The 14,756-nt window shown below is 35.2% G+C and overlaps 1 protein-coding gene across 3 annotated transcripts in view; it reads right to left on the bottom strand.

The window, feature by feature from the left end:
• LOC122538675 (hemicentin-1-like) overlaps window positions 1-14,756 on the bottom strand; it is a 282,205-nt gene that overhangs the window by 128,380 nt on the left and 139,069 nt on the right. For all 3 annotated transcript variants that reach the window (XR_006308897.1, XM_043672950.1, XM_043672951.1), the window contains exon 5: window positions 9,332-9,442. Coding sequence is in view for 2 of the 3 variants with exons in the window: in XM_043672950.1 (XP_043528885.1) it covers window positions 9,332-9,442 (111 nt within the window). In the remaining variant the exon portion in view is untranslated. The remainder of the gene's footprint in view (window positions 1-9,331; window positions 9,443-14,756) is intronic.

Raw genomic sequence — 14,756 nt, 5'->3', positions numbered from 1 at the left:
TAGCCTATCGTCTATTTATCGTATATACTCGAAAACATTGTCGAACAATCGTACAACAATTCGGCTCGTTCGTTTTTTCGCCAACGACTGTTGAAATCGTTAGAAATCAAACATCTTCGAAAACGAGATTGATTCGAAAAATTTTGTTCATGGCTGTTATTCGTATGGTTGAACGATTTTTCACGTTTCACAGTCCAGTCCTTATGTTTGAAGTTCGAGCGAGACGGAGAACGAAAAACTGCGAAGCAAGTTTCAACCACTTGCGCCTGGCAGCTGATTGCGGACCGTAACGAGTGGCCGAACCATATGTACAATAATTGGTCGCTTTCTTTTTCAACTCGTCGGTATGATATATCACTGGATAGAAATTATTATAGTATATTTATTATTATAGTATATTAAATTATTATAGTATATTAAATTATTATAGTATATTTATTATATATTTATAGTATATTTATTATTATAGGAGTAATTAATTTATTATTTGCTTCGCCTATATTGTTTTACTTAAATACACTTGAAACTGAGGAAATATTGCAATTTTGGAACAAAAAGTTCTCGACGTGCGTCGCACGTCATTACAGCGCAAGAGGTTAACCACTTGCGCTGGCAAACTGATTGCGGACCATAACGAGTGACCAAAACTGTATATAATAATTCGTTGCTTTCTTATTAAACTCGTCGGTACGATATCACTGGATAGAAATGATTATAGAAGTAATCAATTTATTATTTGCTTTGCCTATATTGTTTTAAATATACTTGAAACTGAGAAAATATTACAATTGTGGAACAAAAAGTTCTCGACGTGCGTGGCACGTCATTACAGCGCAAGAGGTTAACCACTTGCGCTGGCAAACTGATTGCGGACCATAACGAGTGACCAAAACCGTATACAATAATTCGCTTTCTTTTTAAACTCGTCGGTACGTTATCACTGGATAGAAATTATTATAGAAGTAATAAATTTATTATTTGCTTTGCCTATATTGTTTTAAATATACTTGAAACTGAGGAAATATTACAATTGTGGAACAAAAAGTTCTCGACGTGCGTGGCACGTCATTACAGCGCAAGAGGTTAACCACTTGCGCTGGCAAACTGATTGCGGACCATAACGAGTGACCAAAACTGTATACAATAATTCGTTGCTTTCTTATTAAACTCGTCGGTACGATATCACTGGATAGAAATGATTATAGAAGTAATAAATTTATTATTTGCTTTGCCTATATTGTTTTACTTAAATACACTTAAAACTGAGGAGATATTGCAATTTTGGGATCGAGAAGTTCTCGCGTACCAGCGTGGCACGTTATTCCACCGCAAGAGGTTAATATTCGCTGCACAAAATTCGACGCGCGTACACGCGAAAGAAGGCGAATGAAAGAAAAGACGAGACTGTGCCTGCGAACTCTTCTTATTAAACAAAATCGGGAGGTCGATTATGGTTGAAACGGTGGGAACAGTTTCTTTTTCACTTGACGCGCAGCCAACTCTCGAAGCAATTCCGCCGGTTGTTGAGAATGCCTCCGTCGTTTTTTGCTCTCGCAGTTTCTACAATGGAAAATGGATTTCTTTGAGAGCCGGGTGTAATTGATCGTTGGTAAGAGGCAGAGGTTGTATACGGGGGGAACTGGTATCGGAGTCAAAAACTGTTTCGCGGATAATGCGTCGCGAGTCTGTTGTTCTCGTTCGAAAATTCATCCCCTCGATTCTCCGTTTGTGTGTTTGAAGATTCGTCCACTTGTGCCGAGTGAGTTGTCGCAGCCGAGTTGGATTTTGCAACATTGTTGCCAGCGGTTCTTCCGCTCTCGACTTTCGAGGTATAATTTTCAGTCTCGGTTGTTTTCTTTCCGTATCGATCCTCGTGTCATCAAGTACGATAGAAGGAGACACAGTGTGTGTCATCAACTTTTACGTCCGAAATTAAACTGTCTGGCTTCGCGTTGCACTTCACATTCTAATCTCGGATTTTTTTGTCCATTCATTAAATGATTGCTCTTCGAATATTTTATTCAAGTAAAATATGATTGACATAAATCGAAATTCATCGTTTAATCTTTCTTTCATGCGTTTTCAGAAATTTAATTTAACCGATCTTACGTTGCATTTTAAATTTAAGTACTGTAATCTTTTTTTTTTTGCAAAACTAACAATTCCGACTAATTTAACATAGATACAATATAATAATAATAATAATAATGACAATAGTATAAAGATAAAGTAATGATAATACCGTAATCCTTTTTTTTTGCAAAACTGACAATTCTGACTAATATAACATAGATACGATATAATAATAATAATGACAATAGTATAAAGATAATATAATGATAATACTGTAATCTTTTTTTTTGCTAAACTGACAATTCTGACTAATATAACATAGATACAATATAATAATAATAATAATGACAATAGTATAAAGATAATATAATGATAATACTGTAATCTTTTTTTTTTTCTTGCAAAACTGATAATTCTGACTAATATAACATAGATACAATATAATAATAATAATAATACTGACAATAGTATAAAGATAATATAATGATAATACTGTAATCTTTTTTTTTTGCAAAACTAACAATTCCGACTAATATAACATAGATACGATATAATAATAATAATAATGACAATAGTATAAGGATAATATAATGATAACAATAACATCAGCAACAATAGTAACAACAATAAACAATATATCAACTCAATAATATAGCCTATAGTTTATATTATATTATATTCATATTCAGGCACGAAATTGTCGAACAAGGAATTTGTTTCAAACCACAGTTAATCAATAATAAGACGACTCGAATTTCATCCTCAAACTGTCGAGATTTTTCTTGCTTATCGTTACTTTCGTACATACTAGGGAAGTTTCATTTACAGGAACATTATGTTCCCGCTTGTTTCCATGCAAGAACGTTTTACCGCGGTCCTTGCGAAAGTCCGATGTTAATTGGAACACGGAGGAACGTTCGGTCGTGCAGCCGCCCCTCCCGATGAAAAGGAGCGGCAAGTCTCGAAAAGAATCCGCGGAACTTACGTCTCGAGTTCGCAAAATTCCAAAATTCCGATCCCCCTTGCTCCCCGTTGAATTTCTCGCGAGGGAGAAACACGATCGCTCGTTCAGCCGAGTCCCGGGTCCCGGGTGTACACCGAAAAGGGGCAACAAACTCGTCGGTGAGCAACTGGCTGGAATTTTTGAAATTTCCACGGCCGGCACAGCGACGCGACCCGTGCTGGCCGAGCTGGCTTCTTCTTCTTCTTTTTTTTTTCTTTTTTTTGACGGCGTGCACCTTTGTTCGCACAGCACTTACGAAAAAAGTATCTCAACTATTTCGCGAAAGTTTTTCGGCAAATGCTTCCTTTTCTTTCTCTCTTTCTCCGGGCAGGGTCGATGCTCGGCCGGAAGGAAAGGCGCAGCATCGAGGGAGATGTTTCGTTCAAGTTTCGTCCGACTGGTTTCAGCTCGCAGCCAGAATAATCGCTAATTTGGCAGCAGCTGAAAACGATGTTGCTGCCGGTTATACGGCAAGTCCTCTATGCCAAGTTACGCTCTTCCTTCGAATTTCGGACGAAGCCGTTGTAGCGTTGTTTACGATCGCCCGTGCTCTACCTCGATTTGAATTTTATTTCCTTGCGCGGGACGAAACGAACGTACGAAGACGTACGAAGCCTCTGGTCGTTGAACCAGGATTACTCGGAATTTTTTATCCATTGCCATACGTTTTGGGTAAAATTGAAGAGTTTGAACGAAAGTTGAATCGTTGAAGTTTGAACTGTTAAAGACGGACTATTGTTCGTTATTAAACTGCGGATTTTAATACATTTCCGAGTAATAATTAAAACAAATTCAACTAGAAATATTTAAAATATCGACAGCAGCGTACTAGTTGTAACATTGAATGGGAAATTAAATATTCTTCTGCTCCGTTTCTTTAATTTGCTCCATATTTTCATAAAAATATGAAATTGCACAAAGATCGGTAATTATCGTTGTTATTTATCACGAATCATTAACCGTCGAGCAGTAAACAAAGCTGCGTTTATATTTCAATTCGTAAATAACTCCAATCAATTTTCAAAACGAGTTATGATCAGTTTCTATTGATTTCACACCATGCAAAAGTATATTTCAATAATTAATCAAATGAATTTTAGACCAGCAGGTCTAAAATAAATTGTGAGTTCAACGATTCAGGAATTTTAGCTTAATAACGCAGCGGAACAAAAATACAGAAAATACAAACGGGAACTATTAAAGATCAGCAAATTATATGACAAGAAGAGCAACGTTCTCCATTAGCCAAATTATCAGGTGGATACGTCTGTTCCCCTGTAACATCTTGGAAAATCGCGTTACTTTCGTTCGCAAGTGCACGATACGTTGAAACGTCGTACAATTAGGCCGTTATTAGGATTTCTAGACCAAGAATATGTACCCTAATTGCGACGAACAATTAACGAGCATCTTCTGTGAACGCTCTGACGTAGATTATTACTCGTCGCAAATTCGTAGTATTCGGTTATATCTCGTTTCGCGCGGCCTCCACGGAATCGGCAATTTCCAATCATCGGGGTCGCGGAGCGTCGGAACGTTACAGTGAAATACCGTGATTCGGGAGGATGGTAAATATAAATTTCGCCGTAAGTCGCGCAGACCGGTATTTGACAGTTCTCAGTTGGTTCACTCCAATCTCGTTCGGACGCCATAGAGTTTCAGTCCGACAATACGAGCGTTTCCTCGTTCGAAAGTCACGATTTACCTGTACACGTTCACGGGAGGGGAGGGAAAACTCCAGCAGCAAGTTGGAAATTCGTTTTCTTCGTCGAGTGACAAATCGCTGGTCCGAAGAACTGCAGAGTGGACGACAGCTCCGACTGCCTCCGAGCTGTAAGTCGCGTAATCCTCCTGGAAGGAACACGGTGAACGAGAGAGAGAGAGAGAGAGAGAGAGAGCGAAAGAAATTACTCGTCGAACAGAAAAAGAAAAAGAGATATCCGGCGGAGCCAGTTTCGTTATCAATTTTCAAATCAATGAACGGGTCAGTCGTATGAAATGAAACGAAACGTTGAACGTTTTGCCAGTTGATAACGCGATCGGTTAATTATGTTCGAGTTCTCGTTCGGCGAACAATACCGGCAGCGAGCCACTCGGCAACTTACCTCCGTCAAATAATGTACAAAAATGCGTTTTTCTGCGCAACGCGTACCGCTCGATGGTACTTTGAACTTTCGCCATTTCGTTGATTTCGGGAACGATCGATGGCTCTCGAACTGCGACTAATTTCGAAACGGGGCTGGTCTCGATGAGGATTGGGTGACCTATCTGGCGAATTTCAATAAACAAACGTTGTATTGTAGGAAAAATTAACACTTGCTTTCTTCATAGCGATAGCATGAAGCCCATAGATTTCTCGAGAAAGGAGAGAATGGTCTTTTTCTTTTCTACAATCTCTATAATTAGTATTAGATTCGTTCGTGTCTCGACGATGATATTAACGTGTATCATTTGGTTGATTATTATTTGGTTGGTAATGGAATGAAATAATTTTCGTTTCTTTTTTCAAAAAATTGTGTGTATGTGTAGTTTGTGAATCTCCATGTTTTTCGAATTATATATAATTACTCGTAAAAAATATTTTCCCTGCATTGAAATGACTAATACTCTATTGTTAGTGTTGGCACAGTAAATCTAATCTTTCTTGTGTTTTAACAATCGTAAGTTCAATGTTTTCTGTGATGTTCTATTGTCAATTATATTTTTTGTTTCATGTTATGCTTTAAATTTTCACTTTTGTCATCAAGTAACAAATATTTTATATATATAATGATAATATATTATATATATATTATAGTAAGTAACAAATATTATAATAATATATTATATATATTATAGTAACAAATATAATATATATATTACGATAATATATTATATATTATATATATATTATACTATAATATATTATACATATATTATATTATCATAGGCAACATTTATTTACTCTACGTGTTTCTCTATTTAGCATGGATAGATCATGTATATTCTCCACTATGATATAAAGACTGATAGAAAGTGATCTCCTACAAATGACACAAAGAACATACTTTTAATATTCTTGAAAATGTAACACTAAATTTTTCGCAAACGAATTTGTCATGCACAACCCAATACATTCCTTTTACTATCAATCGTCATGATGTTCCGCAAGTTCAAAATATTCTTGCTATCTATAATTTAATATATTCTGAGGTGGTTTTTTTTTTTTTTTGTTGACGAATGTTGACCCACCGAGTGATAACAGCGAGTATCAATGAAAGAATTGATCCTGGTCACAAAATTCAATCAAGTTTCTAATAGTGCAACAATATGAATAAAATCTATAATTGTCAAACATTGCTGGATGTATGAAATAGTTTATTTACAGTAATAGCGTGAATACCAATTTTCACAGCCACGAGGCTCCAAACTTTGAAGCGTTGACTGACTGGGCAAGTCACTCAACGCAGATGGATTTCTTTTTCGTCGACGATTGCCACTTCGCGATTCGACGTAGGAAAGGATTAATTCCACGCAAGCTCGAGACCAACTCGCGGCCAAGACCGCGAGAGCGGCACCGTCGAAGATTAAAACTGGCGTCGATCCAAAGAATTTGATCGCGCAACGCGACACCTATCACGGCTCCTCTTCAGTCCACTTCCTCCTTACCCCTTTCGTTCTTCTTTCCTCGTGCCTCTTCTTCTTCTACCTTCTCTTCGATCTCTTCCTCTATTTCGCGTCGTATTTTCTTCGAATAAGCGAACGCCGGCTGTAAATGGAATTGGCCTCGCGCCAGTGAATACTCGCGGTTCGAGGAGACCGAGATTTTTCGTCCGGCACGCGGGATTCGAAAGACGGTTTGCGTGTTTGTCGCCTCTTTCGCCGCGCTTTACGCGCGATCGCTTATGCGTGGAAATTCCCTACTTCCTTCGGCGTAGACGCGGCGACGTCCTCCTCGAGTGGATATCACAGCGGCGTTCCTCCTAGCGATGGGATCAACCGACTATCAAATATAACTCTTCGATCCGCCAGCGAGCCAGTGCGGGGTTTCTTCTAAGTAAATGACGCGAAACTTTTTTCAATATATATTAAATAACAATTTAAAAATAAATTTCTTTTACATATAATAAATATTGTATTTGTAAATATAATATTTAATATCAATTATAATTGATATGACATAAATATAACGTTTAACGTTAATTATATTTATAAATATAATATATAATAAATTTATTATAAATATATGTTATAAATGTTATATTTGTATAAATATAGTATTATATAGTATATAGTATTATAATAGTATTATATAATATTATAATATAGTATATTTATATAAATATAGTATTATAATAGTATTATATAGTATTATATTAGTATTATTAGTATATAGTATATAGTATAGTATTACTAGTAATACTTATAGAATATAAGTATTAATACTTATAGTATATAATATATATACTATAAGTATTACTAATATATACTTATGGTATATATATATAATACTATATACTTATAGTATATATTTATATAAATATAGTATTATAATAGTATTAGATAGTATTATATAGAATTATATAGTATTATAATTAATATAATATCAATATAACATTTAACATTAATTATATTTATATATATATAATGTATAATAAATTTATAAATATATATTATAAATGTTATATTTATATAAATATAGTATTTAATATTAATTATAATTAATATAATATAAATATAATATTTGATATTAATTATATTTATAAATGTAATATATAATAAATTTTCTATAAATAATAATTTTTTATACATTAAACAGCTTGATTCAATAAAGTACTGATTATTTTGAACCATCACTTTTTGCCATTTTTTTGGCAGCTACATAATTCTTTCATAACAAAAAAAGTCCTGTTCTTTTGCGGCAAAAAACTGATTCAATGAAAATTCATGCTTTAATTATACAGTAGATTTCATACGTTTGGAATTATTGAATTAATGTACAGTATATTGTAGATATTGAATAAATAAAATCAAAAAATGGAATAGATATTAAATTAAAAATTATGTTTGAAGTATACAAGTGATTTTATGCGTCAGAAGTGTTAAATAAATTGTTACTGTTAGATATTAATGAATAAAATCAAGGCTGAAACGTATTCAAATCTAATTTACACGAAGGAAAATTATACTGATTGTAAACGAGGGATAAGAAATTATTAAATTAACACAGACTACAACATACTGATAGCACAGTATTATAATTATTATCAACACGACTGTTTCTTTTGTCTTTCTCCACCAGAATGGTGTCACATGACGTACCAGGAATCGAAACAAGTATCGAACATCATCTTTAACGAGTAACAATTGAATTCTGTGAAGTGAGATTTTGTTAGATTCAATGATTTCGCGAGTACACATTAAACTTGATCCTATCGTTAAATACACAAGGCGTCTGATAATATTCCCTCGAAATATGAGTGCTGCAACGTGACAACATTTAGAACTACTAAAACTGAAAGACATATGGACGAAACTGTTCGATTCGTTCGAAACGTCAAAGTACAGAGTACTTTACAACACATACACATACACACACACACACACATGTTATCTTCGTGTAAAGCGATCCTTTCCAAACTCTGGGTCTGATTTAGTTTCGCAAGTGCACACTCGTATCGAACTCGATCCCATCGCTACTCGCTAACGCGGCCTACACACATACACGCGCCGCGACATACTCCGCTTGACATCTCGCTGTCGTCTCTTATTCCCTTCGATATTCTTTTATTCCCAGGGAATAAACCGTGGAGAAGGGTCCAAGGCGAACAGTTGGCTGAAACGTCGGTAGGGGGACTTGGTTTCTCCATTAAATTTCCCCGAGAAAACCGAGTTACTTGCAGGCGGAAGCGCCATCGCAGTTTCATCGCCTTCGCCGGGGCTGTTTGATCGAGTATGACGGATGCTTCGGTTACTGTCCGCCAGCTTTTTATAAACGATGCGCGCACCCACTTATAATAATTCATCGCTCTAATCGGCCGGAAGCAATTCCTGGCAGCGATCCATTATTCCCGGTATTAGAAACGAGGCGGCGAAGGTTCCGGCCAATTAATCTACAGGAGGGTGGCGGAACATCGCGACAGATTATTTTCTCGCGAAAACAGATGGCAAGGTGTGCAAACAGAGAGGGTTGGACGGGGGAGGAGGCGACGTTTCGCCGGCAAGGAGGATAGTATCGCGAAGACGTCGTTGTTCGGTCGTTAATCTCGCGCTTACCTCCGTGAACCTCGCAGACGAGGAACAGGTCAGCTCCTTCCGGGTAGGCCTCGAGGAGTTTGCTCATGTCTCGTCGCTTCGCGTCGTAGATTATCGGCTTGGCCGGCGGCACTGCGAACAGAAAAATACGAAACAAATCGTCAAGCGTGATCCGATTTTCGATTCCAGTGTCGGAGTCAGATTCAGTTTCAAACGTCAGATTTAGATTTCTACCGATTTCTTTCGTTAATATAATCGTGACAGTTGGCGTCTCGCTAATTTTCGAAATATTTCTTTTCAATTATTTTGCGCAGTACGCGTGCTCGTTGGAAAGTTGAGTGTACGCTTGTAAAAGAGTTTCTGTAAGTGTGTATTTTACAGTTGAATTATTGATTGCTTATACTAAATTTTAAAGATAATATATTGAAGATAATTTATATATTAAGAAAATATATTTAATATTATATATTTGAGATAATAATTTAGATACTAAATTCAAAGATATTTATACATGGGACAAAGCAAAATTGCATTGACTGAATGAAAACACGAGAAATAAAATTTCTTCAAGTGCCAGACGTATTTACAAACGTATTTGTACTTTATGCCATGCACAATCTTTGATTCAAACGCGCACGTTTGAAAAATCTCACCTCATCTTTTTAAGAGTGTATTCGATAAGTATACCTGTCACGAGATAAAAAAAGTAAGGTGCATTGCAGTTTGATTCAAGTACAAATTAATCGGTGTAATTTAGTTGTTGTCGTTATTATTATTATTATTCAAATACAAATTGACAGATATAATCCTGATTGTTATTGTTATTTAGATTAATCGTACAGATACGAAACATCGATGGTAATATATGCTCTAGTAACCTCGTTAATTGAAAGAATTTTCTGGTGAAAACTTTGACCGGTATTGCTTCGAAAATGAAGCGGCACGCGACGTGCAATCGGTAAAATTTGTGGTCGAGGGTGGGCGAACGATCGGCAGGAGGGGATGAAACGACAATGGAATGAAACGCGCGGAACGACACATGGAAAATAGCTTCCACTCGACTCCTCGAGAGCGTGGAATATTTCCTCTTTCGGTTTCCCTCTGCTTCTTCGATTCTCTCGCCGATCCGGTCCGCGATAAAGCCGGGGAACGAAACGTAAACAGGCCGAGTTTCATCCAGTCGCGTACTTTGTTCGTCGCTCGATGAAAATTGCCTCCGGCTATCGCTGCGGCAACGTCAACCCAAAGCGCGCATCCGCGCTTTCTCGCTGCTACTCTCTCCTGTCGCGGACAGGTTACCGAACCGAGTCTTTCTTCCTTTGCCGACAATACCGAACGAAAGGAACTTTGTCAAAATGTTGGAAGATCGAATCTGGCGAGTGTGTGTTCGATAACAAATGCCGAGGGGATGTCGAGGATTGATAATGACAAGATCATTATTAATCCTCGCTATGCAGAGCGACGAGAATTTTCAATTCCTCTGTCTCGGGAGATACAAAGTTAAATTATGATAAATTTTTGCATATATATATATATAATAGTAATTTAATTTTTTAATTGTTGTATATAAATAATAAATTTATTATATAATACAAATTATAACAGATATAATGTAAAGGTATTGTTATATTACAATAAATATAATAAATTTTTGCATTTATATATAATATATATATATAATAGTAATTTAATTTTTTAATTGTTGTATATAAATAATAAATTTATTATATAATACAAATTATAACAGATATAATGTAAAAGTATTGTTATATTACAATAAATATAGTATAAAGTAAAAATATAACAACATTACAAATTATATTAATTTAAAATAATATAATATATTAATATATTAATTAAAAAATAATATATTATATTATAATATAATATATTAATTAAAAAATGTTATATTAATTAATTTATATTTTATTAAATATTAATATAAAATATAAGTATGATCTAAAGTAAAAATATAATATTACAAATTATATTAATTTAAAATAATATAATATATTAATGTATTATAATATATTAATTAGAAAATGATATATTAATTAATTTATATTTTATTAAATATTAATATAAAATATAAATATAATCTAAAGTAAAAATATAATATTACAAATTATATTAATTTAAAATAATATAATATATTAATATATTGTAATATATTAATTAATTTATATTTTGTTAAACATTAATATGTTGTAATATAAATTACTATAGTTATATACTGTGATTCCACGATACCGCTCAAGGATTAATTTTCTTTTGTTTCTTCTGCGTTATCGTTCAGTGCGCTGTAGAGGTTAATCGTGGCTATACACAGTGTAAATGGATAAAATTATATTCCGTAATTTGTTCTGTAATAAAGTGTATATTATCCCATTGTGCAATTTTCCCCGTCGCGCCGATTAATCTTCATAAGGTTAACTCTTATTTAAAGCAACGTTGGAGGCGATCATTTACATTAATCTATTCGAGACCAGTGGATTTCAGAAAAAGTATTTCCAAAAGTTGACGATATTTTCCCACTTGCAAATATCCGTATTACTATATTCTACCAGCACTCGCCATGTTTCAAACAACAACTACAATTAATTAACAATTACTCCTCTTATAGGCGAACGAAATTTTAATTAAGAGCAATTAATAGCAATGCAATTCATGATTTTAACACGCAGATTTTGTTAACCCTTAACCCTTGACAGGTTTTTTGTTAACCCTTGGGCGCACAATTTTAATTTAATGATACCGAACGTTGCAAATTTGCAACGGTCGTGCATTTAAGGATTAAAGAAATATCTCTGTATAACTTCACTATTTTTACATAGTGAATACTTATTTCAATATATGTTTCAAGGACTTTATTCCACGTTTGCCTAATAGAATTTATTATATTTTCATTGATTGTAATTCAAGAACTGACGTTGGAACTGACGTTGCATTTTTCGCTACCAAGTGCAGGCATTTAAACGACGCATCAGTCGCGAATGTTTCATTTTCATTTTCTTTTTTTAATTTTCTCCATTCTATCGCTCAATTCACGGAAGGTGTTCGAATCGCGGTCGCGTGCAGTGCAAATTCACTCGGAATAAAATTATACTACATAATTTATTCTGTAACAAAGTATGCAGTATTTCATTATTCTGTGTCTCCTGTTGCTCAACCTTCATGCGGCCTTCATTTAAAACGAAGCTGAGTATTTGCACGGCCATTTAAATTAAACGAAAGAGGAAGCATAACGAAACAAATAATTATAATTATTCGCTAAGAATTATCAGTTAATTTAATTATAATATTAAAAGTTCGTTTTTCCTGCTCTTTGCATTTGATAATAAAGTGCGCTTTGCAAGCGTGTCTCTTACAATATAGCGAAGTTTAAACTTACGATCTTCAGTTTCAATCTCTGCAACTTTATCTTCTTCCCTGTAAATTTCACTCTTGCTTGAATGAAATTTTTTTTCCCCGCTCGTAAAAATCACTTTATGTCGTTGTACTCGCATATACGTGTGTGTATCTTCCATAAGATTGTACGAAATGTGTGAATATTCATGCGTAGTTCTTTGCTCGTGTCTAAGTGCAACCAGATTATTTTAATGGATATAAGAATAATACATGTTGAAATGATACAGTAATTAATTAACGAAATTCTTTGGTATTCTTTTCCCAAATACAACAATTATTTAATGACCACTTTTGACAACTCGATTCTTGCTATATGAAAACGATATTTACTTTAGAGAAATAATTAAATAATTAAATAATTTCTTCAAGGATCAAAATAAGCTCTTTCATAATTTGAAGTAAAAATTCTTGTTAAAAACCGAGTGTGCAACAAAAGTAAAATTTATATTAGTAAAAAATGGCAGAACTGGTTCTCATAAATGAATAATTCTTAACTGGTATCATTGGGTCATTGCCATCACTATAACTATAACAATTTACAGTTAAATTGACTTAGCTTTAGAATACGCATTAGTAGCTTTGCTACTAACTTCCGTTACGGAGAAGAAAATCCTACATTTTATTTTATTGATCTAACATGAACCATGAATTATTATATAGTCATCTGTGACTATAATGACCCAACGATACGATTTGAGGGTCGAGCGTACATGTGGGTAAGCATGTACGACTCGATTCGTGCAATCATAGTGAGCGTTTAGCCAACTCTGCTTCACAAATATTTGCTCCTCACCGTGTCAAGCCGATCGTTTTCCAAACAGAAACGAATCCTTTCGTTACGTTGTCGCACAAACCTATAAACCCGTGGTAAATCGCTTTCCCTTTTCCATTCGGCTCTCGAGTAATCGTCCGAATCGAACGACAATCGCGGAGCCACGACGCGAAGTCCTCCCTTCATTCGGAATCTCGACGTCGATGCGAGTCAGCGACGGTGCGAAGCTTTAAGAACACCGATCCCTAAAGACACTGCGAGAGACGTTCGTCGTAATCTTGGCCGAGATTACAGTCAGCACTGTCCAAGACGACAGCTGAGCAACGCTAATGTCCGCATTCACGACCCTTTTACGGCCCGTTCATCCGCTGTTTTGCCGCCCCTTCCACTCCTTGAAGCGCGACGCTCTTTCCATCGGCCATTGTTCCTCCGGCGTTCGCGTCATTCTCCAAAGAAAACGGCGTTCCGTTCCTATTACCTCGAATCGTAACGTTCAATTTCTCTCCTCGAGAAGAGGAGACTCCCTGCTGCGTATTACCGGCGTGATTTTCTGCAAGCTGCCCGACTGTCTTGTTCCTTTTTTTTAATTTCCGTGCCTCCTGTCTCCCGGTGTCGGGAGTGTTTGCCCTTCTTAATCAACAAGTGGCTTGTAATTCCTTGGTGCGGTTGGACACCAACGTTCCCTTCGCGTTCTCGCACGAAATTGAACGAATTTGAATCAAGAATGCAAATCGAAGTTTTCGTAGAACGATTGATTCGTTTGGCTTAATTTTTCCTATATTTGTCCGAGTACTTACTTTGCTATGATGTAAAAGCCATCAACCTTCTATGAGAACTCTCGGAATTTTAAAAAGCTCTGTCTTACAATACTGCAATACTTTTTTAATTTATTATTCTATAAACTTCTTTTCTATTTTCTATTTATTAGTCTCATAAATTTGTATGAAATTTCCTTCTATTTTTCGAAAAAAGAACTTCCATTATATTTTTATACATAGTATTTAGGATATTATGCTGCGTTGGCAAGCCTAGTATCTTCCCTACCATTACACCTTCCTTAAGTAATGTTTCTAGGGACCATTAAGTATGGACATCGCATGAGCATCTGCGAACTCTCGGGAATGAGAAGTGTTGGTTAAAAGATGCAATCTATATACCGTAGAAAGTTAAATTAAAGACAGTTAGATAAATTGTGAGGCACTCTTTGAGAATTGGGATCCAGATGATTCAAGTGCTAACGTTGTATTTCTCAAATGCGACACAGAC

This window comes from Frieseomelitta varia, unplaced genomic scaffold (genome assembly GCF_011392965.1).
Source record: "Frieseomelitta varia isolate USP_RPSP 00005682 unplaced genomic scaffold, Fvar_1.2 scaffold_171, whole genome shotgun sequence".
In the NCBI taxonomy this organism is placed as follows: domain Eukaryota; kingdom Metazoa; phylum Arthropoda; class Insecta; order Hymenoptera; family Apidae; genus Frieseomelitta; species Frieseomelitta varia.
Note: the sequence above shows the minus strand (reverse complement) of the source record. Positions and strands in the feature narration are given on the sequence as shown.